The sequence below is a fragment of the Sphaerulina musiva genome, assembly GCF_000320565.1.
Source record: "Sphaerulina musiva SO2202 unplaced genomic scaffold SEPMUscaffold_5, whole genome shotgun sequence".
Classification (NCBI taxonomy): Eukaryota; Fungi; Ascomycota; class Dothideomycetes; order Mycosphaerellales; family Mycosphaerellaceae; genus Sphaerulina; species Sphaerulina musiva.
Window position 1 is genome coordinate 1,109,150 of NW_016017387.1, and position 12,780 is coordinate 1,121,929.

Genomic DNA, 12,780 nt, shown 5'->3' on the forward strand with positions numbered 1-12,780 from the left:
GAGAAGGTGAATGCAGATGGATGAGTTTTTCGAAAAGGGTGGAAGAGGATGTGAAGAATCTCTTTATATGAGGTACCTATTCATGATACTGCCTCTTGAACCCCTCCATGGCAACTGACAGGGCCACAAGCCCGCCCTCGACAGGCAAAAGAATCGTCTATCCCATTTAACCGGATGCGGGCAACTGTCGATGTTGAAAAAAGTCTAACATATATTTGGCTTGGGTTCGACAGGCAATCGTGCTGGGATTGAAAAAGGTTGCGAATGTTCTACTCGCATGGGACGTGGTTTGTTATGATGGAAGACTTGAGACGAGTCGAGCGTATGTTGAACATGCACCAATGGAGTCGTAGTGTGCTATCCAGATCGCTTCTTCACCACTACCGCCCCGTACACATATCTGCTGTACGTAGTGCATCTTTTCGGCACGTGTCAGCCATGTGTCCACTGTTTGCAGGAGCAAACATTGCCATGCCATGCCATGCCAAGCTGGTTGTCGTATCCATTAATCAGAAAGGCAATTCCAGACTCGAAGAGATGAGGTCAGCTTGAAGGTTCCATGGCTGTCTGGGTGACGGGGAGGAGCATGCTTGTCAATGGCTTTGCGCGGATGAAACCATGCCCTGGCTTACACGTTTCGATAGACGTAAAAGCGCTATTCTGGGAACGGCACCCGAGCGCAATCAGCTAGCCACACTTCCCGGAGGTCGGAGGACAACACCAAATCACTCATGGTACGAATAGTAGTACTGTCACTACTGTGTATTCTTAAACCCACCACCTGGTTATATTGCCCCGGATCCAGTACAGCGCAGCAGAGAAACGCCATTTTTCATCGGATTTCCTACCTTGGGTCCTCTGTCCGAAAGCCCGGAAGAGAGGAAAACAGGACATGTCACCTTGACCACATCCAGGGAGATAAAAATCTTGGTCAGCGAGCCACTCTCAAGGTTCCTGGTTGGCATTCCTCAGGTAAGCAGGCATCAGAGGATCTGATGATTAGGCTCGACCGGAATAGCAGGCAATGATCTTCACGGCATCTTCTGGACATGCTTGCTGACGTGTTGCTATTATAGATTGCCTATGCGAGTCTGGCCCGCCAACCCGCCGTATAGACAACGCAGGTGCTAGGGCAGCGCAGCACACGCGCGAGAGAGTTTAACCACGTAGGTACGTTGACATCCCAGATTGTTGAAATGCTGCGTTGGAAGCAGCACGATCAACGACGTGGCACTGACTGAACGTAGAAGCACGAGCGACGAATAATGGTCCCGGGAGCATCTGCCATCGTTTCTTCAGTGAGCTCGAGCCCTGGGACGTGAAACCTCGATGCTGGAGTCAAGCCATACGAGGGGCGACAGTCTTCATGTTCCTCCACAGAGTCCATCGCCTCGACGCAAAGCAGTCACAGTACCTCTAGCTTAAGAGCACACGAATCTCATCCTCCGTTCTCGGAAAGACTTCTCTCAACCAGACCTCTGCGTCCATGTCCCCGTTGGCCTGCTTCATCTTGAGCTCATCAGCTTGTACAATCAGCGTCTCGATCTCAAGGAAATCTTCACAAAACTGCTCAGCAGCTTCTTCAATAATCCTCCTGGCCAAATTCTGATGCTCAAGCTTCGAAAGGAACGCTCGAGCGTCCTCCGTCGCGGTTGGTAGAAAGCTGTCCAGCTGCTGTGCGATCCTGATGATCTGGCCGGGATCTTTGTATGAAGAGGACAAATCTTCCGTAGTTGAGACGTTTTCTACAAGATATTCCAGACCAGACTCTTTCAGAAACCAGTTGTGCATAGCGTCTGTCAGATCTCGCTCGTGGCCTTCTATCTTAGGCTGCAGTTCCTCCGACCGGTCAGCGAAGGAGTATGCGACCAGAACTTCTCTCGTGGACAGCAAACAGTTCAGTGCAAAGATGTGACTGTTAGGCTTCCTGAGCCGGGTCGTGATGTTTTCGCATCCTGCCAAGAACGGGTCGAGAGCTTCCTGAAGAATGGGCGTGAAGCCTTCAATGCGTTGAGTACGGTCAATATTCACAGCAGAAGTATCATAGCTCTTCATGAGAACCTTTAATGTCTCCAGCGCGTCGAGCAAGAAGTCTGGAGGGGCCAAGTCGTCTGTGGAAATGGAAAAGTCGGTTCGCAAATTGGCGACGTGATCCCGCATTGTGGACCTGAAAGCCCGCAGTGCACTCTCTGACAAGGGCTGTAGAATCTCCAACAATGCCGAGCCCTCACCGAGCAGATTCGTGAATATACTCGCGTAAAAGGTGACTAGATTCGAGATTTTGTAGGCGAGCGTTGCATCCTCGTGGCTTTGCACGACCTGCTCGGAGCGCTGCCGAAGCTGTCTGAAGACACCAGCGAGATCTCTGTCGACCAGATCATTCAGTGCTTTGCGGCCGTTGAATGGTTGGACGGTGCCTTCATCATCAGACCGTGACCATGGTTCGCTCTCGATGCCAGCTTGAATGCTCTTGGCAATCTCATCGCCCTCTGAGATGAATAAGACCTCCAAAGCTTCCCGCTCTGACACGGTCGCCGAATGTGCCCATGCCAGCATGTCACTCACATAGCGCAGAGGATCGTGAGCTGACAGCTCAATCGCCTTGCCCAGCACAGGATGATCAGCATCTACAGGTGCACCGGTCAGAGCGGAATAGAAGTTGTTGGAAAGGATATTCTCCCTCGCTTCTGCAAAGAAGTCCAAGCAGTTCTGAAACAGAGTTGGCCTTTCCGCCAGCACGCGTAAAGCTCGTCGGATGGCGCCACTGATCTGCGGGTTTTCCAGATCCAACGCCTTGAACTCGCGCTGAATCCATCTGTACAGCTTCTGAAAGGCTGCATTGAGCTGTCGGGAACTCTGCTCCAGGATCTCGAGGCCGAGACGCTGATTTTCCGAGCCCAGCAGCAGCTGAGAGTCCTCGTGGATCTTTTTGACTCTGGTCATGATTCGGAAGAAGTCATCATTTACGGGCTCTGCAGTCGATGTCAGAGTAGCCAGGTCCTCGTCCGAGACCACAAAATGCGCCTTCAAGGCATCGAGGAGCTGCTGCCTCGTCTCCACTCGTCGTTTCTCTGCCAACATGGACTTTGCTTCATCCAACATCGGACCGGTCTCGCGGCTCGAAGCATCGACATACTTGCGCATTTCCACACAGCTCGCCTGGAGATTCGAGATGGCATTGCCGATCTTGTTGAGCTGGTCGGCGACTTTACCAAAGTCATGTACAATGTCGCCATTGCACCGGATGAGCTCGTCCTGCACGTCTAGGCGCAGATTGCGGCGCGCGTCTGCGGTGACTTGCAGATGTCGCTCGTCCAGCACAGCCAAGGCGTCGCGGATCTCGAGGTCGGCGTACGAGGCGGATAGCACACTCGTGATCCGGTTCTGCAGGGCATTGGCCTTGCTGCCGCCCAGAGTCGCTGTCGTTGGTGGTGGTGGTGTTGGTGGGAGAAGCGCCGGCGAGAGCAGCGACGAGGCGCCACTCTCGTTCATGGGCGAAATTACGCGGTCAAAGTAGGGATTACTGGACATGGACATGTTACATGTACTGATGAAGCCGATATTCTCTATTCCCTCCCGGGTGGTATCGACGGTCTCGTATCGATAAGAGGGCGTGGGTCACGTGTGCGGTGTGATGGGCGCCGCCTTGGTGTTGTCCGAGTGTCCGAGCAACGAGTGTCCGAGTGTCGGTCCGGCGGTCCCTCACATCCTCTGGCCCTACTCCCTCTGGCCCTACCTCCTACCTCCTAGTGCCCTGTGCCCTCCTCTTCACTCCTCTCTTCTCTGCCTATAGGTAGACAATACACGGTATACCTACTCTGACCTAGTGTCCCTAGTGCCCTTAGCTCCGAAGATGATGATGCGAGGTACGAAGATCGCTTGTAGGTATTGACTGTCCATAGCTCCTATAGGCTATAGCCTGTACTCGCAAGTCTCATTATCTCTGTCCCTCTGACCAGGTACATGCCGATAATGAAGCTTTGCTCGTCCCGCCTGGTCTCGACTCTCGAACCAAATCATCCATGTCCGCACATGCCTCCTACATCAGGCTACATGTATACCTGATGTTCCCACTTCCCAGCAACCAGCCAGTGCATGTCACGCTACCGGACTACAGCACTCTTCGATACAGACCCTTCTCCAATCTACATACCTGACGGTCCTGACCTACCTACTACCTCCTACACACCTACACACCTACACACCTGCATACCTGCACACCTGCATACCTTACCTACATACCTTACACGCATACCGATACCTACCAATCCACCGACTTTCCCTTCCACCCTCGAACACTGTCTAGGTGTCCCCATCGCCTGCCCGCCCGCCTCCCTCCACGCTACGCCACGCCACGCCGGCCAGCCCACCCCGCCCCACGCGCGACTCTCGAGAGTTGATCAAACTCATCATCCGTCATTCCTACCTCTCCGTAGTCCCTTGACCACAGTGTCTACCGGGGCCCGTCTCCACCACATCCACAGCGGCCGCCCAGCATGGGCAAAAGGTGAGTGACTGCGTGATTCCTCCTGTGCGCCCCCATCGCTTTGCGCATATGACGTGGTATGCGCGCAATCTGCCGTCCTGTCCTTGGAACTGGATCGAGCTGAGCCGGACTCATCCTGGTTCGACGCTCTCGGTGGCGTGTGCTGGCAGGAATGATACCTCAGGTAGGTAGCTGGCTATCTGGTCCTCTGCGCGCACTGGAGCCGAGCACGAAATTTCAGACCGCCATCGTACTCGCTCTTCTGTTCAGTCCAGCTCAGGCCAGTGTAGCCATCACCGGACACCAGATCCACCAGCTCGACTACAGCGTACCTGCGCCATGGCCGACACGCCCACATCCGAAGAGCCTGTGTTTGCGGTGATACCAGACGTACCGTCACCGGAAGACAGTCAGCAGGAACAGCAACCAGAGGGACGGAGGACAAGCATCGCAACAAGCCATCACGCCCGGCCGCGCCCATACCATATCCCGCGCCTCCTCTCGCACACCTATCCCGAATTCAAGGCCAAGCAGGAATGCGCTCTGAAGATTGGGGTTCACGATCTCGAGAAGGAGATGTGCAAGAGCACCGGCGTGTCGTATTTGGAGATGTTCACGGACAAGCTGACCGTGAATCGCAAAAACAGTCAGAGTAAGCTCTCTCAGCAGGAGCTCGTAGATCTGCAAAAGGCCACACATTTCGACAAGAAAGAACTACAACAATGGTACAAGGGTGAGCAGCAACAACCACACCATCCCACCCGTCGCCAAATCGCACTGACCAGGAACCAACAGGCTTCCTCAAGGACTGTCCTTCTGGCATGCTTACCAAGTCCGAATTCCAAAAGATCTATAAGCAGTTCTTTCCGTTCGGGGATCCTTCATCTTTCGCAGATTATGTCTTTAATGTTTTCGATGCCGACAAGTCGGGAAGTATTGACTTTAAGGAGTTCATTTGCGCGCTTTCTGTTACGAGCCGAGGGAAGATGGAGGACAAGTTGGACTGGGCGTTCCAGTTATACGACATTGACGGAGACGGAAAGATCAGCTACGAAGAGATGCTCGCGATCGTAGAGGCGATATACAAAATGGTCGGCAGTATGGTGAAGCTACCCGAAGACGAGGATACGCCCGAAAAGAGAGTGAAGAAGATCTTCAGAATGATGGACAAGGACGAGAACGGCAGTCTCGATATGGCTGAATTCAAGGTATGCTCGACATCTGCCGAGATGGGGGGGCGCCTTCACTAACAGAATCGTCGCAGGAGGGCTCAAAACGAGACGAAACGATCGTGTCGGCATTGTCATTGTATGATGGCTTGGTATGAGGTGCGGAAGACTCCCGGATTTATGAGCTATGAACTAGAACGGCAACGGATCAGCAGTAGAGCACGGTCTTGATGATAGAAGAGGGTCGCAGGATCCATGTCTGCAGGTAGGGTCAGAAGAGCGACTATGCATAAGCCGAATGACAGTAGCAATACGTGCAAAAAAGAGTCGTGGCAGAGTGAAGGTCTGGTGCAGCAGGGCCCGATGAGGGAGAGTTTGCGCTTGGTCGAAGAAGCAGGATGGATACTGCGAATCTGATGAGTTCTCTCGCCTCTGTCCTCCACGCCCTGTCTACCCAGGTAGCAAAACGCAATTCCATCGGTGATCACCGTCGGCGCTTCTCAGCCAACTGCAATTCGTGACAGCAGCGCAAATCATCATCTCTTCAATCGATCAATTCTCACGCACTTGCCCTGATCCGCATGTCTTCCCTCTTTTCCACGACGAGCACAGATGGATCCTGTCGGAGATGGCATCGCACCAAGGTTCATGTACGTACGTACGCTGTGCGTATCTGCTCAAATCGACAAACTGCACGTTACGAAAACCCGGTCAGGCACATGTACATATGTGCCCACGTAGCACTCCCCCAAACTTCATCTCGATACCTAAGGGACCGCAGATATCCTCATGCGGCCGACGCAGCCCGCGTCATGCAAGCATATGCTCAGGTAGGTATTCACATGGAAATTTCCCTTTTTCTAATGAATGAACACGTACGTGACCGGCAGCGGACAGTCCGGGCTTCCCTCCTAGGTCCATGTACCTGTAGGTACATGTACCTAGGCTGCTTCACCCAAGTCCAGTCGTGCTTGCGGTCAGTAGTCCTACGCGTCGCATGAGACTGGTGGAGGTAGCAGCTCAATTTCGGGAGGTGGTGCAGAGTGAGTGCACTCTGATGTATTTCGGGATTGACGCCAAATGGGCACGGGAGGATTTGGATGGTTGGTGGTGCTAGTGATGACAGTATTCGAGCGAGGAAGGGCTTCTTCTCCATATGTACCTTAAGGTAACGCATCATGAAGAAGAGCCCGCCGAGCCCATAACAGGCATAAACTTGATTTTCCCTCGCGATTCGATGCTGCAGAGTGATATGTCAAGGTCTTGCACATTCCACGTTTTTCTTTTTTTCGTTTTTCTTTTTCCTTTTGTCTTTTTTGGGCTCCAGAGAGATGGCAGATCCAGAATGATCAGGGGCGCCGCGGAAAGGATGCCATTCTTCAACGCAGCAAGCCGCCAAGATCCTTCTCCATTCCGTTTACTCGTTCGGTCAGAGCGTGCTTCTTTCTTTCGAGCTCCTTGATTTCCGCTTCCTCCCTCGCCAGGTCCTCTTTCGAGATTCGTGCACTAGCGGTAGCGTCGTCGGCGTCCTCTTCATAGGGGAGCAGGTCCTCGTCATCGGAGACTGGCGTCCCATTCATGCGTGCAAGGTCCTCGATCTGCTGGTCGACTTTTGCCTCGTAATGTTTAATGTTGGCAGTCAATTGCCGATGTCGACTTCGTAGCAGTGCGATCCGATCAGTAGTTCCCGGGATATTATAGACTGCCAATAGTCGTTCGGCACCCTCGAGTAGAACTTCCACGTCCAGTTCGCCTTTGATGCGAGCAGAAGTTGATTCTTGACGGGTTCGATTGTAAAGGTCGCCACCTAGCACAGCGGCGACTGCTCGGCTCTTGGGTTGCCGTTGTCCATACACTGTAGCTCTCCGTTTGGGCGTCTTGACTGTTGACGTTGCAGAGACATTGGATTGCGTTCCAGGATTGTCGCCATTGCTAGATGTGCCTGGGAGAGGAGGAGGTGCCAAATGGAACAGCGCGCGCTCATGCTGCTCGGTATCGCGAATGAGCGAGGTGATGTCGTGCTGGGAGAGCAGAGCATTGGTGAACATTTTGGGTCCTGGAAATGGGAGTTCTGCTATGGAAGTGGCGCATAGCGAGATTTGCTCCAGGTGGGAGTTGAAGAGAGACCCCATCGCCTTGATATATTTTCCAGACGCCTTGTGCGCGTCCGCGAGGGCTCTTCGGTTCTGCTTAGTGTGGTGATATAATCTATTATCAATGTGAAGAGATATCGCACGTAGGAGACGCGTCTGAAACAGTTGCCTGCGGGTGGTGCCGAGCGAGCTGCTTCCAGCGAGCGTAGGTCACATCATCCACCTACCTGACCTTACCTAACCTGCCTGCCTACCTTAGTCTACCTTTCGCCGCCGCTACTGCTGCCACTCGCACATCTCCGCCGTCTTCATCACATAGGCAGCGAAGCCACTTCACATCATCCAGATGGCCGACAAGATGGATATCGATGCCGTCAATGGCGGCAAGAAGGAGGAGAACGTGGAGCCGGCGCCAGAGTTGACGGCCGAGCGAAGTGCGTTGCCATCAGCTGCCTCAAACATCGCAACTGGATAAGGTAGACATGCTGACCTGTCCCATTCACAGTCATTCAGAACAACCTGAAATTCATTAATCAGGCCGTCGAGACGTTTGATTCGCGATTCACACTACGCGCTCTCCGCAGCATATCGACGCTGCGGAAATCACCCAACTTCGCCGAAGCCATCGTCTTGGGCATTCGGACTGCATACCCCAAAGCATCGAGACCGCGACAGATATTAGAGGACCTGCTGCCAAAGAAGGCGCAGGTGGCGCTGAACGGGTCGACAAGCAAGGACAAGGACGCGCCTGAGCAGCATGTGCATCAGGAAGTGTGGGCATATCTTGGTGTCTTGGTGCAGGTGAGTCGTGATGGGCTCTGATGCTCGACGAACAAGGGACACTGACGACAGTAGGTGTACCTGTACGACAACGGCGAGTTTGAAAAGGGCGCAGACTTCAGCGATAACTTCGTGGACAAGATTCGGGAATGGAATCGCCGCACCCTCGATCAGATTGGCGCAAAGGCATATCACTACTACTCGCTGTTCACGGAGGAGCTCGACCCCAAGCCACCGTCCAAGCAGGCCAAGGTCATTGAACTGCGGCCTACTTTGTTGCTTGCACTTCGGTCTGCCGTCATCCGCAAAGACTACGACACTCAGGCCGCTGTGACGGTGCTCCTTCTGCGGAACTACATCAGCACCGCCGACATCACGCAAGCAGATCTTCTGGTGGCGCAGACACAATTCCCAGCTTCTGCATCCAACAACCAGGTATGCCGCTACCTCTACTACATTGGCCGCATTCGAGCCATCCAGCTCGCCTACACGCAAGCGCACGAGAACCTTGAATCAGCAACACGAAAGTCACCCACGGCCGGACCCGCTGTGGGTTTTTACCAGCAATCCATGAAGCTACTCATTGTCGTCGAGCTGTTGATGGGAGATATCCCCGAGCGTTCTGTATTCCGCCAACCCCCTCTCGAGTCTGCCCTCTACCCGTACCTCAAGCTGGTCCAAGCAGTCCGAGTTGGAGACCTCCAGGCTTTCCTCAAGTGCGTCAGCATTAATGAAGCTCAGTTTCGTAAGGACGGCACCTACACCCTCATCCTTCGCCTACGACAGAACGTCATCAAGACTGGTGTGCGCATGTTGTCGCTATCGTATTCCCGTATCTCTCTCCGCGACATTTGCACGCGACTGGGAGTGGACAGTGAAGAGTCGGCAGAGTACATCACAGCAAAAGCTATCAGAGACGGAGTTATAGAGGCTAGCCTGGACCACCAGAACGGGCACATGGTCACTGTGCCTCAAAAGGATGCATACAGCACAACGGAGCCAAGTGAGGCTTTCCATGATCGGATAAGTGCTTTGCTGGGTATGCGAGACGAATGTGTCATGGCCATGAGGTATCCGATGAACAAGCATCGCCAGGAGATTGCTGAGGCTGCCAAGGCACGTGACCGCGAGCGAGAGCTGGCCAAGGAGATTACAGAGGGCGAGATTGACGATGATGGCGACGAGAACTTTTAGTAAGAGTCTCTCTTTCCTATCACGAGGAGGCAGAGCTATTCACAGGCCCTGTGTACCAATAATGCCGATAGAGCTGCTAGCGAGGTGTGCTTACTCGGCATCACTCGCCATCATTAGATTTTTAGTTGCTCTGCTCGAGTTGAACGCCTTTGTCAATGCTCAGGATTTACCGTTCGCTGCGAATGGCGAGGTGTCCCACGTGAAGCCCGCGATCCGATACGACAACCGCCCATTCCAGGACTGGTCGGAATCGATTGTGAAAGTTGCTTTTGATGCCATGCTATGATCTTCCTAAGCTCCGTCGTAGGACGCGCGCATATACCAGATGCGTCAGAAAGCAGCTAGAACAAGCCCACTGACAGCCTTATGCTCGCAGGATGGCTCTACCAATCGTCATTCCTACTTTCATCTTGTCCTTGATCGTAAGCATTATCCATCCTGTCCCCAAACTCTTCCACTTCGCCGACCTTGTCTCCGGCCCATCGCGCGGCATCTTCAGGTGCATCTTCTACCGCGTCGACAGCATTATCCCAACGATTCTCCACCCTCTCTCCAAATCTATCGAATCCTCCTTCAATATCTTGAGGAATATCCTCAACATCTTGGACCTTGCGGCCTGCCCATCTGGCAACATCCTCTGGTGCATCCTCGACATCCTCGACTTTGCGTCCTGCCCATCTGGCTGCATCTTCTGGGGCATCCTCAACATCTCTGCCGAAGTTGTCGAATTTCTCCTCAGCACGGTATTTGTCTTCTTCGACTCTGTCCTCAGCGCGGTATTTGTCTTCTTCAAATCTCTCCTCAGTTCCTTCGATTTTCTCTTTCATTTCGTGGCCTTCATGCATCAAGAAAGCTCCACCAGCTAAGCCGGCTGCTGCACCCAAGGCAGCGCCCATCCATCCATGGCCGCCAGACTTCTTCTTCTCTTCATGAACCTGTTCCTGGGTGGAAGAGCTTCCTCCTTGAGGGCCCATGGGGTAGTCGCTACCGCCTTGATGCTGTTGGTATTGAGGACCGGGGTGCTCGTAGCCTCCTGGACCCGAGGGACCGCCGTATTGGCCACCTCCATAGCCGCCATCATAGGATGCTCCATGTGCTTGCCCTTGGCCGCCAATACGGGGATATTCGAAAGTTCGCTCCCCGTTCTGGGGGTTGACGAAAATATAGCGGTTTTGTTGAGGCTCCCATTCGGCTCGCCATGGGTAGGGGAGGTCTCGAGGTGGTGGTGGACGGGAGTCGTAGCCCCCTTCATAGCCTCCTCCCCCTCCTCCGCCGCCGCCGCCATAGTACTCGTTCGAGGCCATATGAGGGGCGGTGTTGCTGCTGCTCTAGAATGGGTCGATGTGAGTGGTATTGGAGAGGCGGGAGCTGTGAGGTGTGAGAAGTGTGAGTGGAAAGGGAGATGTGAGCAAGAGGGGGGTCTTATACGAGAAGCCCCCACACGTGTCGAATGTGGTCAAGTCAATAGGACGGGGTTGCAAGTGCCTGCATGGGCCATGGGGATGAGGTCTTTCCACCCCTCGCAAGCACCCGTCACATCCGAGTGGGATGCATGCTGCTGATCTCCTACCAGCGCTGTACACCGCCACCACCACCGCCACCGCCGTGACGGAGCCACACGACGGCACTGACGGCAGCTGGAGTGGCAGTGTGAGCTCGACAAGGAAGAAGCGCCACCCAATCCTACTGTACCTGACCTTAGCTACATAGGTACCTTACGCAAGGAGCACGTTCGGTCGAAGTACGGAGGGAGGGTCGCATGAAGACGAGACAAGCTTCTACTTTTCCTTGGCAGGTGCTTGATTACTCTCTTCACACTGCATAGTTCCATTGTTCATCAGCGAAACTACCAGGTACATGTACCTCCGCGAGTGTCCGCCTCGGCGCCAAGCTTGGAAAGAAATCCATCGACATCACACAGTCCTCTCTCATCACCCCTCTCCCCCGACACCCTGACTCCAGGTCTGCGATTTGACTGGCTATCGACACAGCGCAGAGATCTTGTGTGAATACCTATATCACCGCCTCCAGGACCAGGTCTTGGCCTTCCTGCTCGCGAAGAGCATGCCTCCAAACGCAGTCTGCCAACTAGGTAGGTAGGTACTATGGGCCAGAGAGTGACATACTAGCAAGAACGGTAGCGACGGCTTTCGATTGCGCGGACCTGTAACGAGAGTCCGAGGGGAGAGACTCCAGCCACCAATCTCGCTCTGAGGATGACAAGAGCTTTGCCGCGTAGTATCCAACCCTCATCAAGGTGGAAACAAGTCTGCCGGTCGCAAGCTACTCAAGTGTCCTGAAAAGTGCATTCACGAATCCGCGCAGTGAACCTCTCGAACGAAAGCATGGATTTTCAAGATATGAACGAAAGACGGTCAAGATGAGCTGTATAAGCAATAACAAAAGATCAAAACGTCCGCAAACCCACTCCAGTACTCCCATAATTTCCAGCGTTAACTCCAGTCCCGGAACACCACTCGCCGGCCTTCCCTAAGTCTTCAAGTACAGTCGAGTCCGATCATCCACTCGTCAACCTCTGTCTCTCTTCTTAATAGAAAGTTTAGACCGAGCTAGCTTCAAGATCCCTCTTGCTAGAGCTCCAGACATAGGCCGGCTCGGCTGCCTCTGCGTCTCTCTTGCTAGAGCTCCAGACATAGGCCGGCTCGGCTGCGTCTCTCTTGCTAGAGCTCCAGACATAGGCCGGCTCGGCTGCCTCTGCGTCTCTCTTGCTGGAGCTCCAGACATAGGCCGGCTCGGCTGCGTCTCTCTTGCTGGAGCTCCAGACATAGGCCGGCTCGGCTGCCTCTGCGTCTCTCTTGCTGGAGCTCCAGACATAGGCCGGCTCGGCTGCGTCTCTCTTGCTGGAGCTCCAGACATAGGCCGGCTCGGCTGCCTCTGCGTCTCTCTTGCTGGAGGCCCAGATAATAGCTGGCTCGGCTACCTCTGCGTCTCTCTTACTAGAGCTCCAGACATAGGCCGGCTCGGCTGCCTCTGCGTCTCTCTTACTGGAGGCCCAGATAATAGCTGGCTCGGCTACCTCTGCGTCTCTCTTACTGGA

The 12,780-nt window shown here is 53.9% G+C and overlaps 6 protein-coding genes across 6 annotated transcripts in view; 2 read left to right on the plus strand and 4 right to left on the minus strand.

Moving 5' to 3' along the window:
* Window positions 1-56: 56 nt before the first annotated feature.
* Window positions 57-3,900, minus strand: SEPMUDRAFT_163779 (oligomeric complex COG6; the record flags this gene model as incomplete). The annotated part of the gene is made up of 2 exons (XM_016908079.1): window positions 57-3,403; window positions 3,818-3,900. The coding sequence occupies 2 exons, from the start codon at window positions 3,898-3,900 to the stop codon at window positions 1,417-1,419; spliced, it is 2,070 nt and encodes a 689-aa protein (XP_016760820.1). The 3' UTR covers window positions 57-1,416.
* Window positions 3,901-4,300: 400 nt separating this feature from the next.
* On the plus strand, window positions 4,301-7,825 carry SEPMUDRAFT_149296 (neuronal calcium sensor 1). Its single transcript, XM_016905470.1, has 4 exons — window positions 4,301-4,507; window positions 5,134-5,219; window positions 5,282-5,694; window positions 5,751-7,825. Exons 1-4 carry the CDS (start codon window positions 4,497-4,499, stop codon window positions 5,811-5,813), a joined length of 573 nt encoding a protein of 190 aa, XP_016760822.1. The 5' UTR covers window positions 4,301-4,496; the 3' UTR covers window positions 5,814-7,825.
* SEPMUDRAFT_125823 (uncharacterized protein) lies at window positions 4,301-7,825 on the minus strand. Its single transcript, XM_016902015.1, has 4 exons — window positions 5,751-7,825; window positions 5,282-5,694; window positions 5,134-5,219; window positions 4,301-4,507 (listed from the first exon to the last, which is right to left on the minus strand). Exon 1 carries the CDS (start codon window positions 7,701-7,703, stop codon window positions 7,035-7,037), a length of 669 nt encoding a protein of 222 aa, XP_016760821.1. The 5' UTR covers window positions 7,704-7,825; the 3' UTR covers window positions 4,301-4,507; window positions 5,134-5,219; window positions 5,282-5,694; window positions 5,751-7,034.
* Window positions 7,826-8,017: 192 nt separating this feature from the next.
* On the plus strand, window positions 8,018-11,383 carry SEPMUDRAFT_149297 (Rpn3_C-domain-containing protein). Its single transcript, XM_016905471.1, has 3 exons — window positions 8,018-8,182; window positions 8,254-8,549; window positions 8,604-11,383. The coding sequence occupies exons 1-3, from the start codon at window positions 8,095-8,097 to the stop codon at window positions 9,720-9,722; spliced, it is 1,503 nt and encodes a 500-aa protein (XP_016760823.1). The 5' UTR covers window positions 8,018-8,094; the 3' UTR covers window positions 9,723-11,383.
* SEPMUDRAFT_45291 (uncharacterized protein) lies at window positions 10,106-11,026 on the minus strand (the record flags this gene model as incomplete). The annotated part of the gene is made up of 3 exons (XM_016908962.1): window positions 10,106-10,378; window positions 10,484-10,680; window positions 10,786-11,026. The coding sequence occupies 3 exons, from the start codon at window positions 11,024-11,026 to the stop codon at window positions 10,106-10,108; spliced, it is 711 nt and encodes a 236-aa protein (XP_016760824.1).
* An 899-nt stretch (window positions 11,384-12,282) lies between the features above and the next one.
* SEPMUDRAFT_108181 (uncharacterized protein) overlaps window positions 12,283-12,780 on the minus strand; it is a gene marked incomplete at both ends in the record, with an annotated part of 1,621 nt that continues 1,123 nt past the window's right edge. The window contains one exon of the mRNA XM_016900724.1: window positions 12,283-12,719. Coding sequence (XP_016760825.1) covers window positions 12,283-12,719 — 437 coding nt within the window. The remainder of the gene's footprint in view (window positions 12,720-12,780) is intronic.

Bases quoted from the DNA above. Each gene is read 5' to 3' on its own strand.
- SEPMUDRAFT_149296 (XM_016905470.1), top strand. The intron at 5,220-5,281 runs GTGAGCAGCAAC...AGGAACCAACAG, and splicing joins ACTACAACAATGGTACAAGG to GCTTCCTCAAGGACTGTCCT. The intron at 5,695-5,750 runs GTATGCTCGACA...GAATCGTCGCAG, and splicing joins TCGATATGGCTGAATTCAAG to GAGGGCTCAAAACGAGACGA.
- SEPMUDRAFT_125823 (XM_016902015.1), bottom strand. From the start codon at position 7,703: ATGTTCACCAATGCTCTGCTCTCCCAGCACGACATCACCTCGCTCATT.
- SEPMUDRAFT_149297 (XM_016905471.1), top strand. From the start codon at position 8,095: ATGGCCGACAAGATGGATATCGATGCCGTCAATGGCGGCAAGAAGGAG. The intron at 8,183-8,253 runs GTGCGTTGCCAT...TCCCATTCACAG, and splicing joins AGAGTTGACGGCCGAGCGAA to TCATTCAGAACAACCTGAAA. The intron at 8,550-8,603 runs GTGAGTCGTGAT...TGACGACAGTAG, and splicing joins ATCTTGGTGTCTTGGTGCAG to GTGTACCTGTACGACAACGG.